The sequence below is a fragment of the Vigna umbellata genome, chromosome 4, assembly GCF_029865625.1.
Source record: "Vigna umbellata cultivar VRB3 chromosome 4, Vumbellata_1.0, whole genome shotgun sequence".
Taxonomy (NCBI): domain Eukaryota; kingdom Viridiplantae; phylum Streptophyta; class Magnoliopsida; order Fabales; family Fabaceae; genus Vigna; species Vigna umbellata.
The window spans coordinates 8,562,923-8,584,089 of NC_142168.1; the positions used below are offsets into that span (position 1 = coordinate 8,562,923).

At 38.9% G+C, this 21,167-nt stretch overlaps 3 protein-coding genes across 3 annotated transcripts; all 3 read left to right on the forward strand.

The window, feature by feature from the left end:
• The first annotated feature begins 1,191 nt into the window (after positions 1 to 1,191).
• Positions 1,192 to 11,009, forward strand: LOC124843544 (Rhodanese/Cell cycle control phosphatase superfamily protein). Its single transcript, XM_047320318.2, has 4 exons — positions 1,192 to 1,889; positions 2,857 to 2,959; positions 3,280 to 3,525; positions 10,822 to 11,009. Exons 1-4 carry the CDS (start codon positions 1,258 to 1,260, stop codon positions 10,870 to 10,872), a joined length of 1,032 nt encoding a protein of 343 aa, XP_047176274.1. The 5' UTR covers positions 1,192 to 1,257; the 3' UTR covers positions 10,873 to 11,009.
• Positions 3,534 to 6,163, forward strand: LOC148199181 (uncharacterized). Its single transcript, XM_088113281.1, has one exon. It carries the CDS (start codon positions 4,865 to 4,867, stop codon positions 6,161 to 6,163), a length of 1,299 nt encoding a protein of 432 aa, XP_087969407.1. The 5' UTR covers positions 3,534 to 4,864.
• Positions 11,010 to 12,622: 1,613 nt separating the features above from the next.
• On the forward strand, positions 12,623 to 17,190 carry LOC124843537 (formin-like protein 1). Its single transcript, XM_047320303.2, has 4 exons — positions 12,623 to 14,822; positions 15,049 to 15,248; positions 15,546 to 15,790; positions 16,088 to 17,190. The coding sequence occupies exons 1-4, from the start codon at positions 12,772 to 12,774 to the stop codon at positions 16,907 to 16,909; spliced, it is 3,318 nt and encodes a 1,105-aa protein (XP_047176259.2). The 5' UTR covers positions 12,623 to 12,771; the 3' UTR covers positions 16,910 to 17,190.
• The last annotated feature ends 3,977 nt before the right edge of the window (positions 17,191 to 21,167 follow it).

Genomic DNA, 21,167 nt, shown 5'->3' on the forward strand with positions numbered 1-21,167 from the left:
ACCTTGTGTCGCGGACAAAGAGGAAAAATGATTTACTGACAAATATTCTGTTGGTAATGTATATTTTATTTATCAACAATTTTTTCCGTTAGTAAGTAAAATATGCATTATTGACGGAAAAATTTGTCCATAAGTAAAAAATGAACGAAAAATTTCAGCTCTTATCGATGAATTACTGACAAAAAATCCGTTGGTAAGTGAAATATGCATTATCTATGAATTTTATTGACAGAAAAATCTGTTCATAAGTGAAATATATATTATTGATAGATTTTATCGATGATAATCCGTCAATAAATGAAATATGCATTATCATTAATTTTTTGATGAATTTTTCTATTGATAAAATTCATAAGTAGAAACAATTTCTAAATTTGTTGGTAATTCAAATTTATTGACGAATATATTTTGTTCGATATATAATTATATTGTGCAGTATGAATTCATACAAAAATAAATATAACACTTTGATATTGATATCATGATAACTAAATTAATGGATTATAGGAAATACAACTAATAATATCAATATTAATAATAGTAATGGATTATCTTAATAATAATAAGGGTTAAATATGTTTTTGGTCCCTTAACTTTCAGCGAAAATTGGAATTAGTCCCTCTTCAAAACTTTGGACTAATTTAGTCCCCAAACTTTAAAAATGTGTGAATTTAATCCTTTTAACCAAATTTTGTTAACTTTATTTGATGTTTCAAACGCATTTATCAGTGAACGTTGAAGCAAAAATGTGTCAAACAGTGTAAACAACTCAAATGCTATCATGAAACGCACTTGAAACATCAAATAAAGTTAACAAAATTTGGTTAAAAGGACTAAATTCACACATTTTTAGAGTTTGGGGACTAAATTAGTCCAAAGTTTTGAAGAGGGACTAATTCCAATTTTCGCTGAAAGTTAAGGGACCAAAAACATATTTAACCCTAATAATAATAATAGTAATATAAATAATAATAATAACAAAATAATAATAATTAATTATATATATATTTATATGATTAAAATTTATAATTAAAGTTTTTAGTTATATATAACTTTATGAAAATCTCCTTTTCCAGCACATCTCATATTAGAATATTTCGGAAAATGTTGTTAAGAAAGGGTTTTTAACATTTTGCGGTACATCATTATAAGTAAAAATTGAATACAAATTATAAACATGATATGCGAATATAGTGAAAACCTTCTAAAAGAGCACACTATCTGTGTGTGTTGGTCTCTCTGCAAAAGCACCCTCTCATGGATTCCCTCTCTCTTCTTCTCTCTCCTTATCCATTATCCCCAAAACCCCACAAACCCAAAACCTTCAAAACCTTCTCCCATTTCTCAAGCCAGAATCCTCAACACTCCACTATTCAACCTTTTCAATCATATTCTTCAATCTCACTCTCTTCACCCCAAAGACCTTCTCCCAAAGCATTAGCAAAACCCTTCTTCTCATTCACCCTCTTCAACCTTTTCACTCAGTTTCCCTGCATAGCTGACGTCGCCGCCGAAGACGCCGGAAAAATCAACGTTGAGTCAGTTCTGGTTTCCATCGACGGCTTCTTCAACCGGTACCCGTTTTTCGTGGGCGGGTGCGCCTTCATTTGGCTGGTGGCGATTCCGCTGGCGGAGGAGTATTTCAAGAAGTGCAAGTTCGTGTCGGCGATTGACGCCTTCAGGAGGCTCCGCGATGATCCGAACTCGCAGCTGTTGGACATAAGGGATGGGAAGAGCTTGAGGTTTCTGAGGTCGCCGAATTTGAAATTTTTTGAGAAGGAAGTGGTGCAGGTTGAGTTCACTGATGGTGGGAATGAAGATGAGTTTTTGAAGAAGGTATTGGGGAGGTTCAAGGACGCGTCGAGCACTGTTCTCTGTGTTTTGGACAGGTAACTAAAAATAGAGAAAATGAGAGAGAGAGAGAGAGAATAGTATTGCATGTTGCAATTATCTTAGAATTTGGTATTTGAAATCTCGAACACGCGGTTTGAAACATTGTTTTCTCTGCGAAGTTGAATTCTGAACCATAATTGAAGTAGAAAAAGGAAACTAGTTAATAGTTCTGTTTCACAGTAAAGGGGAAAGAAATCGATGTTTGCGTTTTGAAGTGTAGAGCAAAAGTGTATATTCTGGATTGTTTAATTTGGCATATACTGGAATAGCTCTGGTGTTTTCCTGTAAATGTCCATTCAGCTTAAGATATGCTAAGTGAAAGTGATTGAATATGATTTAAGTGAGTATGTACTGAATTTAACTGAAAAGGGCAATTAAGGTTGTGAATGAATTAACAACATTGTGTTTTGCTTTCCCCAAATCGGGATATAATAAATGTCTAAACAATATTTTAATTTTTCCATTTGAATAAGATACATTATAGTGCCATGTAATGCTGTGGGCATACAATTTGGAGTGGTAGCAATCCAGTTTCCTTACCATTATTCTCTTGTCTTGGTTTCATTTTAATGAGAAAAATTTCTGTTCACTTTGCACTTGATTGATAGCTACTATCTACCTCATACTGTTGTGGAATGAATAGAGGACCGATTCAAACCATGGTTATCTGGCTGGGAAAGTGCCTGGAGATCTTTAGCCCATCTGCAACTTTTCATTTTTCATTTTCCTTCAATTGGCTGATTTCTTTTAATTAAAGCTTTTGTCTGTACATTTCACTTATGTTGTCTTTTTCTTCATATTTTACATTTTACTAAAGATTGGGGAAAAAAATCTGCTGACAATATGGCTCTGACTAAGAACAAAGGAATCTTATTGTTAATGAGAATAATATAATTTCTTTAACTGCCATACCATACATGTCTGCAAAATTCCTCACCTGATTTTCTTTTGAGTGTAAGGTAGTTTTGATGATAATTCCCTGAAAGTTGCCGAATTACTCTTTAAGAATGGTTTCAAAGAGGCCTATGCAATCAAAGGTGGGGTTAGAGGCGAGCAAGGTTGGATGGTATGCCCATTATCTTCTCTTTCACTTGCTTTTGTTGAGCAGAAAGTGCAGAACAAACATCTGCCTACCTTCTATAAATTTTTTCTTCACATTAGGGAAACCTTTTAAATTGTATTTAAGTTGGTTTCTTCATTGTCTCTATCAAAAAACCTAAAAAGCTATAAAAGATAGAGTATTAGAAAGATCTAAGTAGTGGATTCAGAAATCAATTTTTCGGTAATTCAGTTTGTCAGTTAAACTTGAAGCCCAAAAAGGAGTTTACAAATCTGGTTGCAGAAAATTTGTTCAAAGTAAATGAAAAAGAGTGTTCATGGTTGCAGGCTATACAGGATTCCTTTTTGCCCCCTTCTGTGCATATAAGGAAAAGGGTAAAATCTTCAAAGGAACTCAATAAAAATGGAAATGGTGCCATCCAGCAAAAAGATAGTAACAATAAGAGTTCCTTATCCCAAGAGATCTCCCCTGTTGGAAACCAAAAGATGGACAATGGTAATGTGAAAAGCTCTGTAGAGTCTACTCCAGAAGTGAAAACTGATGCTGTAGTGTCCTCCTCTCCTTATCCCAATGTATGTTATCCTCAACCCTCTCATATCACGTGTCTTCATGTTCTAAAAGGGTATGTTTAATAGTTAAAGTAGGAATTGTCTATTAGTTAATCTTTATCGATGGGTTATGCTTCTGAAATTTGTTCCACATCACTGTTATTTAGCTCATGTGTTTTATGAAATTATTACTGTAGCGAAAGTGTATTGTATTTGGGTTCACACTGATAAATGTTCAGGCCATATTAATTATGCCAATAGTTTTCATTCTATTCAGAAATTTATTCACAAATTTCACACTTTGGTTTGATGTGTTTGTCTCCATATCTATCAGGTTGGCTTAAATGCACCGTTGGTGGGTGCAGGAGCAACTCCTTCACTAATCTAGTTATACATATTTGTTGCAGTTTATTTTGTTTTGAATTTATCGTGATATCTGAATAATTAGTTGCAGTATGACAAGAATAAAATATTTTAATGAGGTGTTGACCTTAAGGTTATTTAGGCTTTGAAAGATTAGACTAGGTTTAGTAGTGTGCAAGTAGCCCAGGTATATATAGTATTAAGGATCTGTATTCAGCATCTTTTAGTTGTATTATAAAAAGTTTAGATCTTAGAGGTTTGTAAACCTTAGAATACCTCTGTTATTGTTTCACTTCAATGCATCTCTCTCTATTTCTCTTCCCAAACAATCGTTTAAGCTTCTGTGCTTATTCTCACTGCATGGTGCAACTGGTGTTTTATGTCCATTGTTTTGTTATACTGATTAACATGACAACTGATCGTAGGAAAACATAGTTGAGGTATGTTGATGTAGTGTTGAAATACTGTCAAGAAGTAGTTTCACTATCAATCGAGTGGAGAAGTGACGCAATCCCAAAATTTTAACTTTCCGAGTACTCAAGTTTTCTTATGGCTAATGAGTATGATGTCTGAGAAACCTATTTTACTTTTTTTCCAACTTTGGGAGTCTTATCCTGATAGAGATATTACAGATATTGATAGGAGGTTATTGGTGTATGAGAGAAGAAAGAAACGTTAGTTATCTAACTGTTTTACAGTTAGATAAGGGGCGGGAATGTTATTGTATAAATAGGAGTTTGGTAGTTGGAGAGAGGGCTTTTGGATTCGTTATTGTTTGTCTGAACAGGATAGTTATTTCCTGTTGGGGGAGGTTAGGCTCCCATACTTTGACTCTTCTTGTATTCTTTCTCTGTTCAATAATATTTCGGAGGTTATACAGTATTTTTGGCTGTTCTTGTGTGTTGAGAGGGATATCGATTAGGTTTCTTTATATGAAACCTAACAATTTGGTCCGACCTGCCGGATCCAAATCGTGGGGAGTTTGACGGGGCGTGAGAAAATGGAGGAGGCTACGGAGGCAAGATTGGAGGCTATTGAGATTACGATGGAAGGTATGAAGGCTGAATCGGCAGCAGTAAGACGAGACCTGCAACAGATTATGAGGATCTTGGGTACGCGTGGAAATCAAGCGGAAGGGAGCTCGGATGACAGTTCGGTGAACGATAATCAGAATCGCGTTGGAGGAGGAAACAAAAATGGGAGAACCGGCGATAGAGGGACGGAACAGAAACCATGGCGGAAGAAGGTAGAATTACCGACATTCGAGGGGGAAGAGCCTCTCGGTTGGCTAAACAGGGCCGAGAGATTTTTCGACATCCAAAAAGTGACGAGTGACGAGGATAAGGTGGAAATCGCTTACGTTAGTATGGAGGGGAGTGCGGCATATTGGTTTACATTTTGGAAAGCGAAAGCGAAGAACCGTTCTTGGGTCGGTCTGAAGGCAGCGATGATCAATCGTTTCGGTGGAGGGTTTAGAGGATCAGTTTACGAAAGATTATCGACACTGAGACAGGACGGTACGGTGGAGGAGTTCGTCCGCAATTTTGAAGTTCTAACGGGACAAACCAAGGAAATACCGGAGGAGCAAGTGCTTGGTTATTTCCTTGCGGGATTGAGGGAAGATGTAAAAGGGCAAGTGAGAATCCAGAATCCGCCCGATTTGATGGAAGCTATGCGGATTGCGAGAGATGTGGAGGATGCGATAATGAGAGCGCAGGGGAGTTTCTTGGGTGGGTTCAAGATTAACCCGTTCGGTACACGGCCCATGGGAAACGTGACACGGGCAGACTTGAATAGGTCGACGACGACGCCGAATGGAAGAACAGAGGTCGCGGGGTCAGTACGGAGAGACGCCGTCACGGCGAACTCGATGACTAGGGGAAGTAATGTGAATGGAGGAGAGAATAGAGGGAGATTAGTGAGGAATTTGCCGTACCCGGAGTTCCTAAAACGAAAGGAAGAGGGGCGTTGTTATAGGTGCGGGGGTCCATTTGCACCGGGACACCGCTGTCCTGAGAAAAGTTTGAGAGTCCTCTTGTTGGCTGAGGACGAGGAGGAGGACGATGGTGAGGGGGTGGCCAATCTGGAAGAGAAGCCGATGGAACTCTCGGCTTGTTCGGCAGAAGGATTAACATCCACGAAGACCCTGAAGCTGAAGGGTAAGATTGGAGATAAGGAGGTAGTGGTATTAATAGATAGTGGGGCTAGCCACAACTACATCAGTAAAGGGTTGACGGAGGAGTTACACTTATCGGTGGCAGATACACCCGTGTATAATGTCAGCTTAGCGAGGGAGTGACACTACGACTGGAAAATGTTGACGTTGAGGAGGATTTCTACGTGTTTGAGTTAGGAGGCGTTGACGTGATATTGGGAGTTGCATGGCTGGCGAAACTGGGAGAGGTGAGAACGAACTGGGGTAAAATGACGATGGAATATGTAATGGGGGATAAAAAGATTCAGATTAGAGGAGATCCAACTCTAGCGCGCCAGCTGGTAAAGCCAAAAAGTCTCTTGAAGATGGTGGATGCTGAGTCATGGGCGGTAGTTTGGAGTTTGTGCGTAGTGGAGGCAGAGGGAAATCCTGAGTGGGGAACTGATTTGACGGAACAACAGAGAGGGGAATTAGTGCGCCTGCTGCAAACGCACTATGGGGTATTTCGTGACATGCAAAGCCTTCCCCCGACACGTAGCAAGGAGCACCGCATACAGCTGAAGGAAGGAAGTGACCCGGTAAATGTTCGTCCCTATCGGTACCCGCATCTAATGAAGGACGAGATCGAGCGTCAAGTGGAGGACATGCTTAAAGCGGGTATCATCAGACCCAGTTCCAGCCCTTTTTCCAGCCCCGTCATCCTTGTGAAGAAGAAGGATGGGAGTTGGAGATTTTGCGTTGATTACCGCGCTTTAAATAAAGCCACCGTCCCGGACAAGTTTCCTATACCCGTAATTGAGGAGCTGCTGGATGAATTGAAGGGGGCACGATATTTTTCGAAGATTGATCTGAAATCTGGTTACCACCAGATCAGAATGGAGGAAAGGGATGTGCACAAGACGGCGTTTCGAATTCACCAAGGTCAATTTGAATTTCTGGTGATGCCTTTTGGCCTTATGAATGCACCGGCCACTTTTCAAAGTACCATGAATAATTTGTTGCGGCCGTATCTAAGAAAATGGGTGTTGGTATTTTTCGATGACATCATAGTTTACAGCCCGACATGGAAAGATCATTTGGAGCAGCTGGAAATGGTGTTGCAGGTGTTGGAACAGGATGGGTGGGTCGCAAATCAGAAGAAGTGTGAATTCGGGAGAAAAAAGATACGCTATCTGGGTCATCAGATCTCAGAACTTGGGGTAGAGATGGATAGTGAGAAGACGAAGGCAGTCGTGGAATGGGGGGAGCCGAGAACTTTGAAAGCTTTGAGAGGTTTTCTCGGATTGGCGGGCTACTATAGACGTTTTGTAGAAGGGTATGGTAAATTGGCGAAACCTCTGACCGAGCTACTTAAGAAGGGGAGGTTCGAATGGTCATTGGAGGCGCGGGTAGCCATAAATAAGTTGAAGGCTGCAATTACTTCAGCACCAGTTTTAGCTTTGTCGGATTTTAACACGAAATTCAGTATTGAATGCGATGCATCTGGAGGGGGGGTAGGGGCTGTCCTAACCCAAAATAGACGTCCGATTGCATTCTACAGCAAGGCTTTGTCGGAGAATTCCTTGAGCAAATCAGTATACGAGAAGGAATTAATGGCCTTAGTTCTAGCCATCCAACATTGGAGGCCCTACTTAGTAGGGAGGAGGTTCAAGGTGTATACGGATCAACGGAGTTTGAAGTACTTAATGGAGCAAAGGATTACCACACAGAACCAGCAAAACTGGCTGGCCAAACTCATGGGGTACGACTTCGAGATTGTCTATAAAAAAGGGGCAACCAACCGGGCAGCAGATGCACTGTCCAGGAGAGAAGAGGGGGAGACGGAGGAGAAGGAGTTACAGGCAATATCCAGGTTATTCTGGCCAAATTTTCAAGACCTTTTGAGGGAGGTAGAGGAGGACGAGACATTACGGAAGCGGATAGCTGACTTACAGTGGGATCCTAACTCACATGCACCATACACCTTGGAGAATGATAGATTACATTATAAAGGGAGACTGGTGTTGTCCGTGGGGTCGATATGGATTCCAAAGCTGCTTGCTGAATTTCACGAAACCAAAACAGGAGGGCACTCAGGGGTATATAGGACGTACAGGAGGATAGCACAATCTTTGTATTGGTTAGGGATGAAGAAGATGATAACGGAGTATGTTGCTAGCTGTGCCGTTTGTCAGCAGCATAAATATGTGGCTGCGTCGCCTCAGGGGTTATTACAGCCGTTGCCCATACCTCAAGCAGTATGGGAAGAGATAAGTTTAGATTTTATTGTAAAGCTGCCCAAGTCGCAGGGACATGATGCTATCTTGGTGGTTGTGGATAGATTGAGCAAATATGCCCATTTTATAGCTCTCAAACACCCTTTCTCTGCTAAAACCGTGGCTGAAATATTTACAAGGGAGGTTATTAAACTACATGGTATCCCAGTTTCCATTGTCAGTGACCGGGACCCATTGTTCTTGAGCATATTTTGGAAAGAGATATTCAAGGCACAAGGTACTCAACTTAAAATGAGTACTGCTTATCATCCGGAAACGGATGGTCAAACAGAGGTGGTTAATAGGATTATTGAAGGATACTTACGCTGTTTTTGTTCGGAACAGCCGAAGAACTGGTATGGTGTCTTACCCTGGGCAGAATTCTGGTACAACACCAGCTACCAGGGGTCTGCAAGATGCACACCATTCGAAACGGTATATGGAAGAAGTCCTCCATCATTTAGTAGATTTGTTCCAGGGGAAACCCCTGTGGAAGCCGTGGCGCAGGATCTGATGACACGGGACGAAGCTCTTAAGCAGCTGCGATTTCACTTGAGTAGGGCCCAAGATTTAATGAAGCAGCAGGCCAATAAGAAAAGAAGAGTGGTAGACATAAAAGTAGATGATTGGGTCTATCTAAAAATTAGACCGCACCGACAAGTTTCTATGCCCACCCGATTACATCTGAAGCTATCGGCGAGATACTTTGGCCCTTTTCAAGTGTTACAAGTGGGACAAGTGGCATTTAGGCTAAAGCTACTAGAAACAGCCAGAATTCACTCGGTGTTCCACGTTTCACAATTAAAGAAAGCGGTGGGGGACAAAAGGGGACAAAAGGAGTTGCCTGAGGAGTTACAAGTTGAGGGACCGAACTTCTGGCCCATACGTGTACTGGATCAGAGGCAAATACAACAAGCAGGGGAGGTATTACATCAAGTTTTGATCGAGTGGCAGCAAGGAGGTAAGGAGGGAGCTACATGGGAAGATGTAGCAACTATTCAGGATCAATATCCTGAGTTCAACCTTGGGGACAAGGTTGCTGAAAAGGGGGGGAGTAATGATAGGAGGTTATTGGTGTATGAGAGAAGAAAGAAACGTTAGTTATCTAACTGTTTTACAGTTAGATAAGGGGCGGGAATGTTATTGTATAAATAGGAGTTTGGTAGTTGGAGAGAGGGCTTTTGGATTCGTTATTGTTTGTCTGAACAGGATAGTTATTTCCTGTTGGGGGAGGTTAGGCTCCCATACTTTGACTCTTCTTGTATTCTTTCTCTGTTCAATAATATTTCGGAGGTTATACAGTATTTTTGGCTGTTCTTGTGTGTTGAGAGGGATATCGATTAGGTTTCTTTATATGAAACCTAACAGATATCTTGTTTTGTTTTTCAGTTGTCACTGTTAGAGTTAGCTTTACCATTCTTTGATTTGTATATAAACCCTGTATTGCTTCCGCTTTGTATCATTCTAATCTCTTCAATGATAATGTGAATTTTTCTCCTGCGCATTCTGTCAAATACTAGCATATCCTCTATTTACATTAAACAAAACCACGTGGGCTATTGAGGAATGTAAAAAAAAATCAAAACAAAACAGATATGAATAACTTAAAAGACACAGAATTGATGAAGTTGCTCCTGGTGTCTTGAGGCTAATCGACTAGTGAATACCCTCCTTCCAGGAATTTAAAAGAATCCTAGGAAGTGATTCTCTTGATGGGCCTTTTCGTACTCCTCTAGGATTCCAACCATGCTTTTACCACCCTGATTTTGGTAGTAATGATGGAGTAACTTATTGACCTGTTCTTTTTACCTTTAAGCTGCACCCGGTTATGCTACAACTCACTGGTATTATGGCAGTGGCAGCAACTTTATTTATCATTTAAGGTCATAATTCAAATTTCAGAGTACCCTACCCAACCGTCTAAAAATTGTGTTAGATATTTACAAAGGAAATACAAAAGTTCCAAGCCAGTTCTGAGCATATGGGTGCATATGATAGTTGGAAAGAACACTGTAAATCTGATGGTTTGATATCATATCAATTATAGCAATCTTACTGGCTATAAAAATAAAAGAGGAATCATTTGCGTGCTTTTGATCCGTTCTTCAATTTTCTTTCTATTCTGATTCAAGTTCACAACCACTTTCAAGCTGCGGAAGTTATGACTATCTAGTTAACAGTTATGCAATATTTTTAAATAATGAGAAATCGTACGTTACATTCAAGTGTTGAATATTTATAGAAATTGTATCTCAAATAATCACATGCACAGAACATTTTGTACCTCAGTTGGTGGTGTCAATATGTAAATTTAAGAATGAACTTGATTTAGGTGACTTCTGATGGAAAGGTCCATTGGAGAATACACTATAGTGATTCCAACTTTGTCAGTACATTTGTTATCAACATATTTGCTTGCATTATTTGAAAACATGAAACAGAGCCACTGTAAACGTCAATACTTGTGAAGTGTGTGTACTACTATTCTTTTACATTTTATGTCTTATAAATAAAAATTCTCATCATTTTTTTCTTTCCCTTTTGCAGTACCCGGATTTGAAGCCACCATCATCTCCAACTCCATCAAAGCCACAATAGTTTTGTTGCACTGACATCTGTATGGCAGAAATACTAATATATAGAAAACGGTTTATGGGACTAATGCGATGTATTTAATTATATGAATTCTCCTCTCTATTTTAATCAATTGCTATTCCGTTTTAAACGTTTTGATATAGAGGTTGGTTAATATATTACTTATATTGGCTATAATGATTACATGTAATTGTTTGAATGAATTTTTTCCATAATTTTATTCTATAAGTGAAAAAAATTAAATTTTTGAGTTAAAATAACTAACGTATAAGTTTCTTATGTAGTTTTTCAACTTTCATTTCTAACTTGTGTGCAACTTAATTTTAATATATGAAGATGCTTATATATTTTTCTTCACATTTTTCCCCTTAAAAGGACTGATTTAAAAATTTGTGAAAGATATCCTTAATTATAATTAAACAGAAATGGATTTTACCAGTAAGAGAAAAGACGTTTTACTCTGTATATTCTGTGCTTTACAACATTCATTCCTCTATGTCGTTATCTTCATAGGACGAGGCAACTTTCAACAGTAGGTAATCTTTTTTCCACCTTGTGTTTAAAGCTTGAAGCAAAAGGGTGAACATAGCACAAGGTTATTGGTCTTCACACAAGAACGAGGTACGATTACTGCTACCCCACATGTAAAAAGAAAACACTATAATCCACACGCATTTTGTTTGATTAGATTTTCATTGTTTAAAGGAAAAATAAAGGGACCAAAGCTTTCTTAAAAGATGTTAATATTACCTTTTTATGACCTTCTTTCAAACTTCCTATTAAAATACTCCAACTTTTAATTGCCACTTTATAATATTAATCATTTGGTTAGCTCCACACTGCCTCAAAACTTTACTTCCTCAGACCAGTAATGAAAAATAGTGAAAAAAATGGTTATTTTAAAATCATAAGTTTTCACCGCACTATCCTTATCATGGTTAATGAAACATGTTTCCCCGGACTTTAGGGAAGTTTGTATATTTTTGGCTCTTTTCCTTGTCTTTTTGTCAAACCAGAAACTGTTCCTCCATCTATTCTTTTTAAGGAGCGTAGATTTATTTAATTCATGCGCCGCGTCAGAGAAACACCGAAAGTCCAAGTTTTTCGAGATATGACCAACCAACCATGTCAAATCAAATTACAATTTCACACATTTCATTTCTCTTTCTTAATATAATCCCTGCATTACCATTATGATAACCATTTTAAAACTAACATCAATTATCGTGTTACTGGATTTTCGTTTCCGTATTCAACATGTTTGTAGAGATTCTAACGCTTGAATTCACGATACTAATTTACACGTACCAAAACAAGACCATTAAAATATGATGGAACCTTCCTTTAACTTTATCCATCATCGTATTTCTTATTTTATTTTTAAATGAAGGGAGCAATTAATGAACAACCCTTTAGGTCATAATCTGATGACTTAAACTGTTCGTGTTTATTTTAGATTAAAAATGTAAAATCTAATCATAAAATTTTAGATATATTAAATTTCCAGTGTAGCATTAAGTACATACCTAATATTTGTTTGTGTTCTACACTACCCAACACTCATTCTAAAAGCTACTAATTTCAAGATTAGAAAACTGCTTTTGGTTGTCTTCATATTGAAAGTAAGAGATACTGAGTAGATTGTGGGGATAATTTTGAATGTTGCATACCAAAAATACCTGCAAAAATATTCATCAACGTGGCCTGTCACTCTGTTCCCATGTACCAATTAACCAAAAATGTCAAAAGGTGAAAAGGAAAGAAAAAGATAGAAAAAAAAAGACAAAGAGAAAGGTGAAACAATGATTGGGTTGTGTTGTAGTGGCATGCACTCAAGTTAAACCCCCCAATCCAACCACACTTTGAAGAAGTTGCATTTGCATAGAGTATGGAACAGTGCAAATGCAAATGCAAAACCTTCAAGTAGTGAAACAGAAGAACCACCAAGAGAATCTTAGCTGTATGCAACACTCTTTTCATCTCTTCATAAATTCAACCTTTTCACACACTCTTCTTTTCTTCTCTGCACCAAAAGTCCCCCACTGCCATTACTACATATCTTACTTTCTCTCTCTCTCTCACTCACCATTCACTTCACACAACAACCACAACACACAGAATCACAGAATGCAAGCGTCCTCCTCTTTCTTCTTGTTGTTGCTGTTTTTGTCATGTGCATTGTCTTCTTCACAACTCTTGTTGTTCAACAGAAGGGTCCTCCATGAACCCTTTATTCCTTTGACCTCTCTTCCTCCTTCTGAACCACCAAAACCACCACCTCCTCATCCTTCTCCTTCAACCTCAAAACCAAAACCCAAATACCCTTCATCATCCATCATCCCCACCACCACCATTTCCTCCACACCAGTACCAACAACCACTACAACCACAACACCAACCCCATTAACAACACAATCACCATTTTTCCCGTTATACCCCTCTTCTCCTCCTCCTCCTTCTCCGATCACCTTTGCCTCCTTTCCTGCCAATATCTCCTCCCTCATTCTCCCTCACTCCCCAAAACCCAATTCCTCCCCCAACAAACTTCTTCCCGTCGCTCTCGCAGCCGTTGTCGCTGCCGCACTCGCCGTCTCTATCTCTGCCTTCGTCTGTTACCGCCGCCGACGGAACCCTCCCCCCTCCCCAGCAGGCAAAGTTCTCCGTTCCAACACTGACCTCCTCCCACTCCGCCGCAATGCCGAAACTTCCGTCGAAACACGCAAGCTCCGGCACACGTCCTCCACAAGCTCCGAGTTTCTCTACCTCGGCACTGTCGCGAACTCTCACATGATCGAGGACGCCGACGTTGGCGACGGAGACCGGAAAATGGAATCCCCGGAGCTCCGGCCACTTCCGCCGCTCGCGCGACAGGCTTCAGTTCCGCCTCCTCCTCCACCCCGCGACGAGGCGGGTTTCACGACAGCGGAGGAGGACGAAGACGAATTTTACTCGCCGAGAGGTTCGTCGTTGGGAGGCTCCGGTGGAACCGGATCAGTTTCCAGGCGAGTGTTCGCCGTCGATCGAAGCGTGACCTCTAGCTCGTGTTCTTCCTCTTCTTCGGGATCGCCGGAAAGGTCTGTCCTGAACATGCCGCCGCCGGCGAGTTCGGGTTATCGGAACACGCTGCCGAAATCACCGGAAAATTACAACCACCAGCACGTGCATTCTTCTTCTTCGATGTGCTCAACACCAGATAGGGTTTTTGCTGAACGTGATAACGAGGTGTTAAGTGCATGTGTACATGCACATGCAGCACCATCATCATCGCATGAGGGAACGTTGGAGAAAAATGAAAATACATTACCCTCATCTCCACCACCGAGATTATCTGATGCTTCTTCGTCTTCCGCTTTTTCTCTTCCCTCTTCGCCGGAGAAGGTGACACGTCATCATACTTTCGATCAGTCTCCGAGAATGTCGAGTGTTTCCGACGGACTGATGTTACCTGGCTTGTCATCGGTTCCTTTATCACCCGCCCTGCTTTCATCGCCGGAAACCGAAAGAGGAGCTTTCAGTGAATTGAGAACAGGTTCTTTTGGTGCGCAGAGAAAACACTGGAGCATTCCAGCACTGTCAATGCCAATAACAACACCGTTTGATGAAATTGGAACCGTTCCAGGTCCTCCACCTTTGCCACAGAGGAAGCACTGGGAGATTCCAGGCCCTGCTCCGCCACCACCACCGCCGTTGCCACGGCAGCGGAAGCAGTGGGGAGTTCCAGCGCCGGGTCCGTCAACACCGGTTGGTCAACCGGTGTCAAGGCCACCAGAATTGGTGCCTCCTTCGAGGCCTTTTGTGTTGCAAAACCAAGCAACCAATGTTGAGTTGCCGGTGAGTTTGAGGGAAATTGAAGAGACTGGTAAACCAAAACTGAAGGCCCTGCATTGGGACAAAGTGAGAACAAGCTCTGAACGTGAAATGGTGTGGGATCAGATGAAGTCCAGTTCGTTTAAGTAAGCTTCCAACTCTAACGGTTGTTAGATTTTTAGCCTTCTAGTTCTTTATTTCAGTTTGCTATTTTACCCAAATTGGATGCGAAGATTTCAAGATTCTGTTTCGTTTTAAAATTTCTTAATTCCCTTACCTGGTTGTGTGGATGACATTTAGTGGTTGATAATGGTTGTTTATGTTGCAATTGGTTTTCTTGAATTGAGTAACATTGAATTGGGTTGGCTGCAGATTGAATGAGAAAATGATTGAAACGTTGTTTGTAGTGAACACACCAAACCCTAAGGCCAAGGATGCAACTACAAACTCTATTTCTCACCCGCCAAATCAGGAGGAAAGAGTACTCGATCCTAAAAAGTCTCAAAATATTTGTATCTTGCTGAAAGCGCTTAACGTCACTGTAGAAGAAGTGTGTGAAGCACTTTTACAAGGTATATTTTCTCATCACCCCTTCAGTTATGACATAGTTTTCTGTAGTTTTTTTTGGTAGGCCGATAGATATTGATTGATATATCGGACCCATTAAATTAACCCTGAAGAGAATAATTTCAGTAGTCAATTCATTATCAAGAGCATTTGCCAGCCGCCTTTTCCTAATAATGGATTTGTAATGATAAAAATGGACAACAGAAGGATTAGTTTGCTTAATTGAACATAATTCTAATCACCACTGTCGATTATGTACTTGTGTACTGATGATGCACCTAATTCAATGCATCTCTCTACAGGTACTACTGATACACTTGGAACAGAATTACTCGAAAGCTTGTTAAGAATGGCACCAAGCAAGGAAGAAGAACGTAAGTTGAGGGAACATAAAGATGACTCACCAACCAAGCTTGGTCTCGCTGAGAAATTTTTGAAGGCAGTGCTTGATGTACCTTTCGCATTTAAAAGGATTGAGGCAATGCTTTTCATAGCCAGTTTTGAGTCTGAAGTGGATTATCTTAGGACATCCTTTCAAACACTAGAGGTAATCAATCTCACACTGATTATTCATTTCTTCAGGAGTATCTTAGGACATTCTTGTTCTGAATTTGATACGAGTCTTTGTTGGTAGGAACCTAGAATTTGATGCACATATAGAGTGTACTTCAACAACTCTAATTTGAAATGTCAATTCCAGCAAAATATGTTTACAATTTGTTATTTATTTCAATATAGTTTGTTCATAAGAGGCCAAGAAGAATTCAGTTATGTTCCGAGTATACTTAGAAAGTTTACATTGGATTATGTTATGGTCTTCATGTTCTGATCGGTGTTTTTCCAGGCTGCCTGTGAAGAGCTGCGACATTCTAGAATGTTCTTGAAGCTGTTGGAGGCTGTACTTAAAACTGGGAACCGCATGAACGTGGGGACCAACCGTGGGGATGCAGAGGCATTCAAACTTGATACTCTTCTGAAGCTGGCTGATGTCAAAGGCGCAGATGGAAAAACCACTCTACTGCATTTTGTTGTACAAGAAATAATTCGAACCGAAGGTGCACGTCTCTTTGACACTAATCAAACTCCAAGCTCTACTACTTTGAACGAAGATGTCAAGTGTAGGAGGCTTGGTCTACAAGTTGTATCAAGCCTGAGTTCAGAGCTATCAAATGTGAAGAAGGCTGCTACTATGGATTCCGAAGTTCTCAGCAGTGATGTGTTAAAGCTTTCCAAAGGAATTGCAAACATAGCAGAGGTTGTGCGGTTAAACCAAACAATGGGGTCAGATGAAAGCAGTCAGAATTTTACTGAATCAGTGAAGAAATTCATCAGAATGGCTGAGGAAGAAATTCCAAAAATTCAAGCCCAAGAAAGTGTTGCTTCCTCCCTTGTGAAGGAGATTACAGAGTATTTTCATGGGAACTTGTCAAAAGAAGAAGCTCATCCATTCAGGCTCTTCATGGTTGTAAGAGACTTTCTAGCAGTTCTTGACCGTGTCTGCAAAGAAGTTGGAATGATAAATGAGAGAACCATGGTTAGTTCAGCTCATAAATTCCCTGTGCCAGTTAATCCAATGCTTCCACAACCCCTTCCTGGATTACATGAGAGCCACCAATATAATAATAATAACAATACCTCTTCAGATGATGAAGCTCCATCACCTTAGTTACATCACCCACTAAAGTTACTTTTTGGCTGCGCATCTTCTCCCAAAACCTGGAACCAGGTGATTTTTTATGGATCTGGCCGAAACTGTTGTAATTTATTTTTTCTTGTTAAATTGTAAAAATCCTTGTAATAGACTTCAATTTATGTAGTAAAAGATTTTCTTTGGGGGAGAAAACCTGGATATGTACCAAATAGGGTTGTAGTAAACACGTATAAAGCTTTTCAATTTATTTCCAAGAAAAAGAAAATTCAGTTAGAACTTAAGTGTTTTGTATATACATTTTCTTTGAATTGATATAGATCCAAAAAAAAAAGAATTAATATCAGATATAAATCTATTCAACTTAATATATATTGTCATATATGCATTCTTTTATTCTCTTTAATATGTGGTTATTTTATCTTATCATATCAAAGTTTGAAATTAATTGATAAAAAGATAACTGAAAAGGCCAAAATATAAAATTAATGAACAATAATTCTTATTATGGTGGGCTTGTATTAAAAACAGCTCATTTCTGAATGGAGTGAAGATACTGTGAAATTTGGTGTTTATTTATGTATTTTTCTTATAATTTCGACAAAACTTCAAAGTTATATTAGTCTTGGTCTTTGTTAATTATAATGTTTTCTTGTGAATTGAAAGATTCAGATCTTTGTTAATTATAATGTTTTCTTGTAAATTGAAATTTTTCATATGAAGAATTATATATATTTTTGAATAATACATTATAATTATTCTTTAAACATTTTATAGTATGATGTATCAGAATTATTTTAAAAATTTATAAATTAAAACATATATTATTCTTTTCTATTTTATATAAATTTATATTCAATGAAAAATGAGATAATTAAATATATTATTTATTATACATTATATTAAAATTATGTTGTAATAAAAGGTTTGATTTTATGAAATAAAAATCCTAAATCATTATAGCCTAATCTTATCAAGTAGAATATGAGAAGTTACTCTGTTTTTTAATCCATGTAGGACATTCTTTCAACTGTATTTTAGTTTTTTGTTGGTTCTTTAATTTATTTTTACATTGACGTTTGTTATTACCAGTTTTTCATTGTAATTAAAAATATTACGTAAGATAAAAAAATAATAATTTAAGAAGTAAAATAAGAGAATTTTCTGTATATATTATTATAGATAGAACTATCAAACAAGCTCACATAATGGGATTTGGCCCTAGTACATGTGGGTTGGGGCAAAAAAAAATCCTTTCTTAAAAAAGTTCACAGGACTAAATACTCCCAAGTCCTATGGTTAGGCCAATCCATGGACTTTCTTTTTTACAAAATTTTATGTATGATTTGTAATAATTCTCTAACCCTAAATACCTACCAGAAAGAACGAAACTAAAGACTTATAACATGAATATTACAAAATTATTTGAAACATATAGTAACACCCATTTTTTTTCCAAATTGGCTTTTAGAAAGAACTTAATTATCAACTACTTTGTATTATATAGAGCTGACCGTTTTTTTTTATAAGCCCTAAGGCTGACCCTGACTTCTTTTATACTTAGCCCATTTTTATCGACCCACATCTTAGGAGGCTTTTTAAAGCCCCTAGCCCCAAAGCCCCATCAGATGGGGGCTGTGAATGAATTAGGGTCGGGTTAGCCCCCTAGCTCCAAAACATCATAAACTCTCACCGAAATCCAACGCCTCCGCTCCCTCCCTCTCCCTTGCCTCATCAACAACTCCCACTTCGCCTCTCCACCTTCCTTCACCGCCCTCGACGTTGACTCCTCCGTCGCATCCAAAAAAGAACGCTCCCGGAGCGCCTGCCAGCTCTCTTGGGTATGCCTTCTCAAATGCCAGTAGTTTGTCGCCTCGCATGTTTGGCTCTACGACGACATCTTCCACCTTGCCTGCATGGCGCATTGCCGGATCGCGGACTTAGCGTCACTGCAGGGCGACTCCTCGCGGCTCTACCACGCGATCTGCGTCTTCCTCGTGGTGGTGATTGTGCTCTTGGGGTTCCAGCTCGTCACATATTTCAAGGGGTGGAATTTTAGGCACCCTGGTCCCAGCGACGTCCTGGGCACGCTCTTCGTTTACGCCGTGTGGGTCGACATCTGTGCCCGGTACCTGTCGCCACCGTTGCAAAGCCTGGCGAATTTGTGCAGCGTTTTTGTTTTGATCTTGAGGTGCTTCTGGATCAAGTTTCGGAGGCTCAAGTCTGTGGCAAGTGTGGATTACGATGTTGTGGGTATTAGCTCGGAGGATTTCCCGATGGTGTTGGTTCAGATTCCCATGTGCAACGAGAGGGAGGTAAGAAGACGTAGGTTGCTTTGTCTAGGGATGGCAAAAAAATCTGCGCCCGCGGATATCCGCGGATAAAATCCGCGACGGATAGTTGATATCCGCGAATAGTTACTACTCGCAACCTGCGGGTAGCGGATATTTTAATACCCGCTTATAAACGGATCGGGTGCGAGTATTATACTATCCGTACCCGCGGATACCCGCTACCCGCAACAAATAAAAATAAAAATATAATTTATATTTTATTAAGTTAAATTTAATTAAAATTAACATTAATTTATATTTTACAAGATTAAATTTAATTAAAATTGAATTTAAATTTATATTTAATTTATATTATATTATATTTTATATATTTTTTGTAATTCTATTTAAATTATTTTAATAATTTATTAAAATATATATTTTTAAAATATTTGCGGGTATCCGCGGGTTTTAAAATACCTGCGGATATTTTTTAAGTGGATATCCGTGCGGGTAGCGGGTGAATTTTTTTTTGTCGGGTCGGGTTGCGGGTAGGCACTATCCGTGCCCGACCCGACCCATTGCCATCCCTAACTTTGTCCTTTTGGAACGTCTGAATCTGTGAATACTGACTCAATGTCAGTTTTGTTATCTGTTTGTGATCTGGTGTCTTGTTTAAATTATGTGCTCAACTGATGTAGATTTTAGTGATGAGAATGTTTCTGCTATTGTGGCTTGGGTGCTTTATATTATGAGGGTCTTTCTGAGCGGTATTATGTAGACATGAATCCATAGAACATATTTTCTTGTTTGGTTCGGTCGTTGTTTTCACTTGTTAGAAAGCCACTGAATTGTTAGCTCTAATTTCCCCTGAGACAGGATTAGGAAATGGAGGACAATCTCCTTCCTGACAAAATCAGAAAGCAGGCACAACTTTTCATATTAGCATAATGCATATGTAACATCCTCTTCACAAGAACATATAACTTTGCCATTTCACATTCTTGATTCTTGGTTAATTATGAGTTACAACAATTTAGTTTTTATGTGTGCTTTGTTTCAGTATTAACTTACTTGTATGATCAAAACAGTGAAACTTACTTGTATGACAAATTCTTGAATTCAAAATCCTTTTACTGCTAAACAACTCAACCATATTTTCTTCAACATATAACAACTAGGTCTGCTCCATAGTTAATTTAAGGTTTGTGTCTTTTAATGTTTAATGTGTTTCATGATTCAATGTGACATTATGTTTTATGTTTAAATTTAACATTGGATGTGTTGGAATGGTGATTGATTTGGCTGATATTGAAGGTTAACATAAAGAGGTATTTCATGGATACTCTTCTAATCAGTGTTGCTTTTGAGGTGATAGTGCAGGGCCTACACATACACAAATATCTGTTCTGAAATTTGAAATTATATTCAATGTTTTTGTTTGTTATGTGATGAGAGAAAGTGGGGACTTCAAAATTAAGGAATGTGTTTGAATATGGACTTGGTGTAAAATGTAAGGCATTGATTAATCTTTTTCCTGTGACTTTTCTACCCTATATTGTATGTCACAAGATCTTAGAAAGAGGAAAAAATATGGCTCCATTATGATCTTCTAGAATATAGGTTTATTCTATTTCAGCTTGTTGTTGAGTTGTGTCATATAAAAAAGGAATCAAGGGAAAATTTTGTATTACTATTATAAATTCATCAGTATCAAGAGATTATGTTTGTCTTAGATGATAATACAGTTTCTAATTCTATAAATATGTTATTCTTGTTTTTGTTTTCTTTGCCCTCTTACTGCTAACTTTTTCTAATTATTGTTTTATAATAATTTACATGCAGCTATATACATATGCGACGAGCTCGAACCCCAAGAGCACAATCAACACCACGAGGAAGACGCAGATCGCATGGTAGAGCCGCGACGAGTCGCCCCGCAGTAACGCTGAGTCTGCGATCTAGCGGTGCTCCGTGTAGGCTAGGTGGAAGACGCCGCCGTA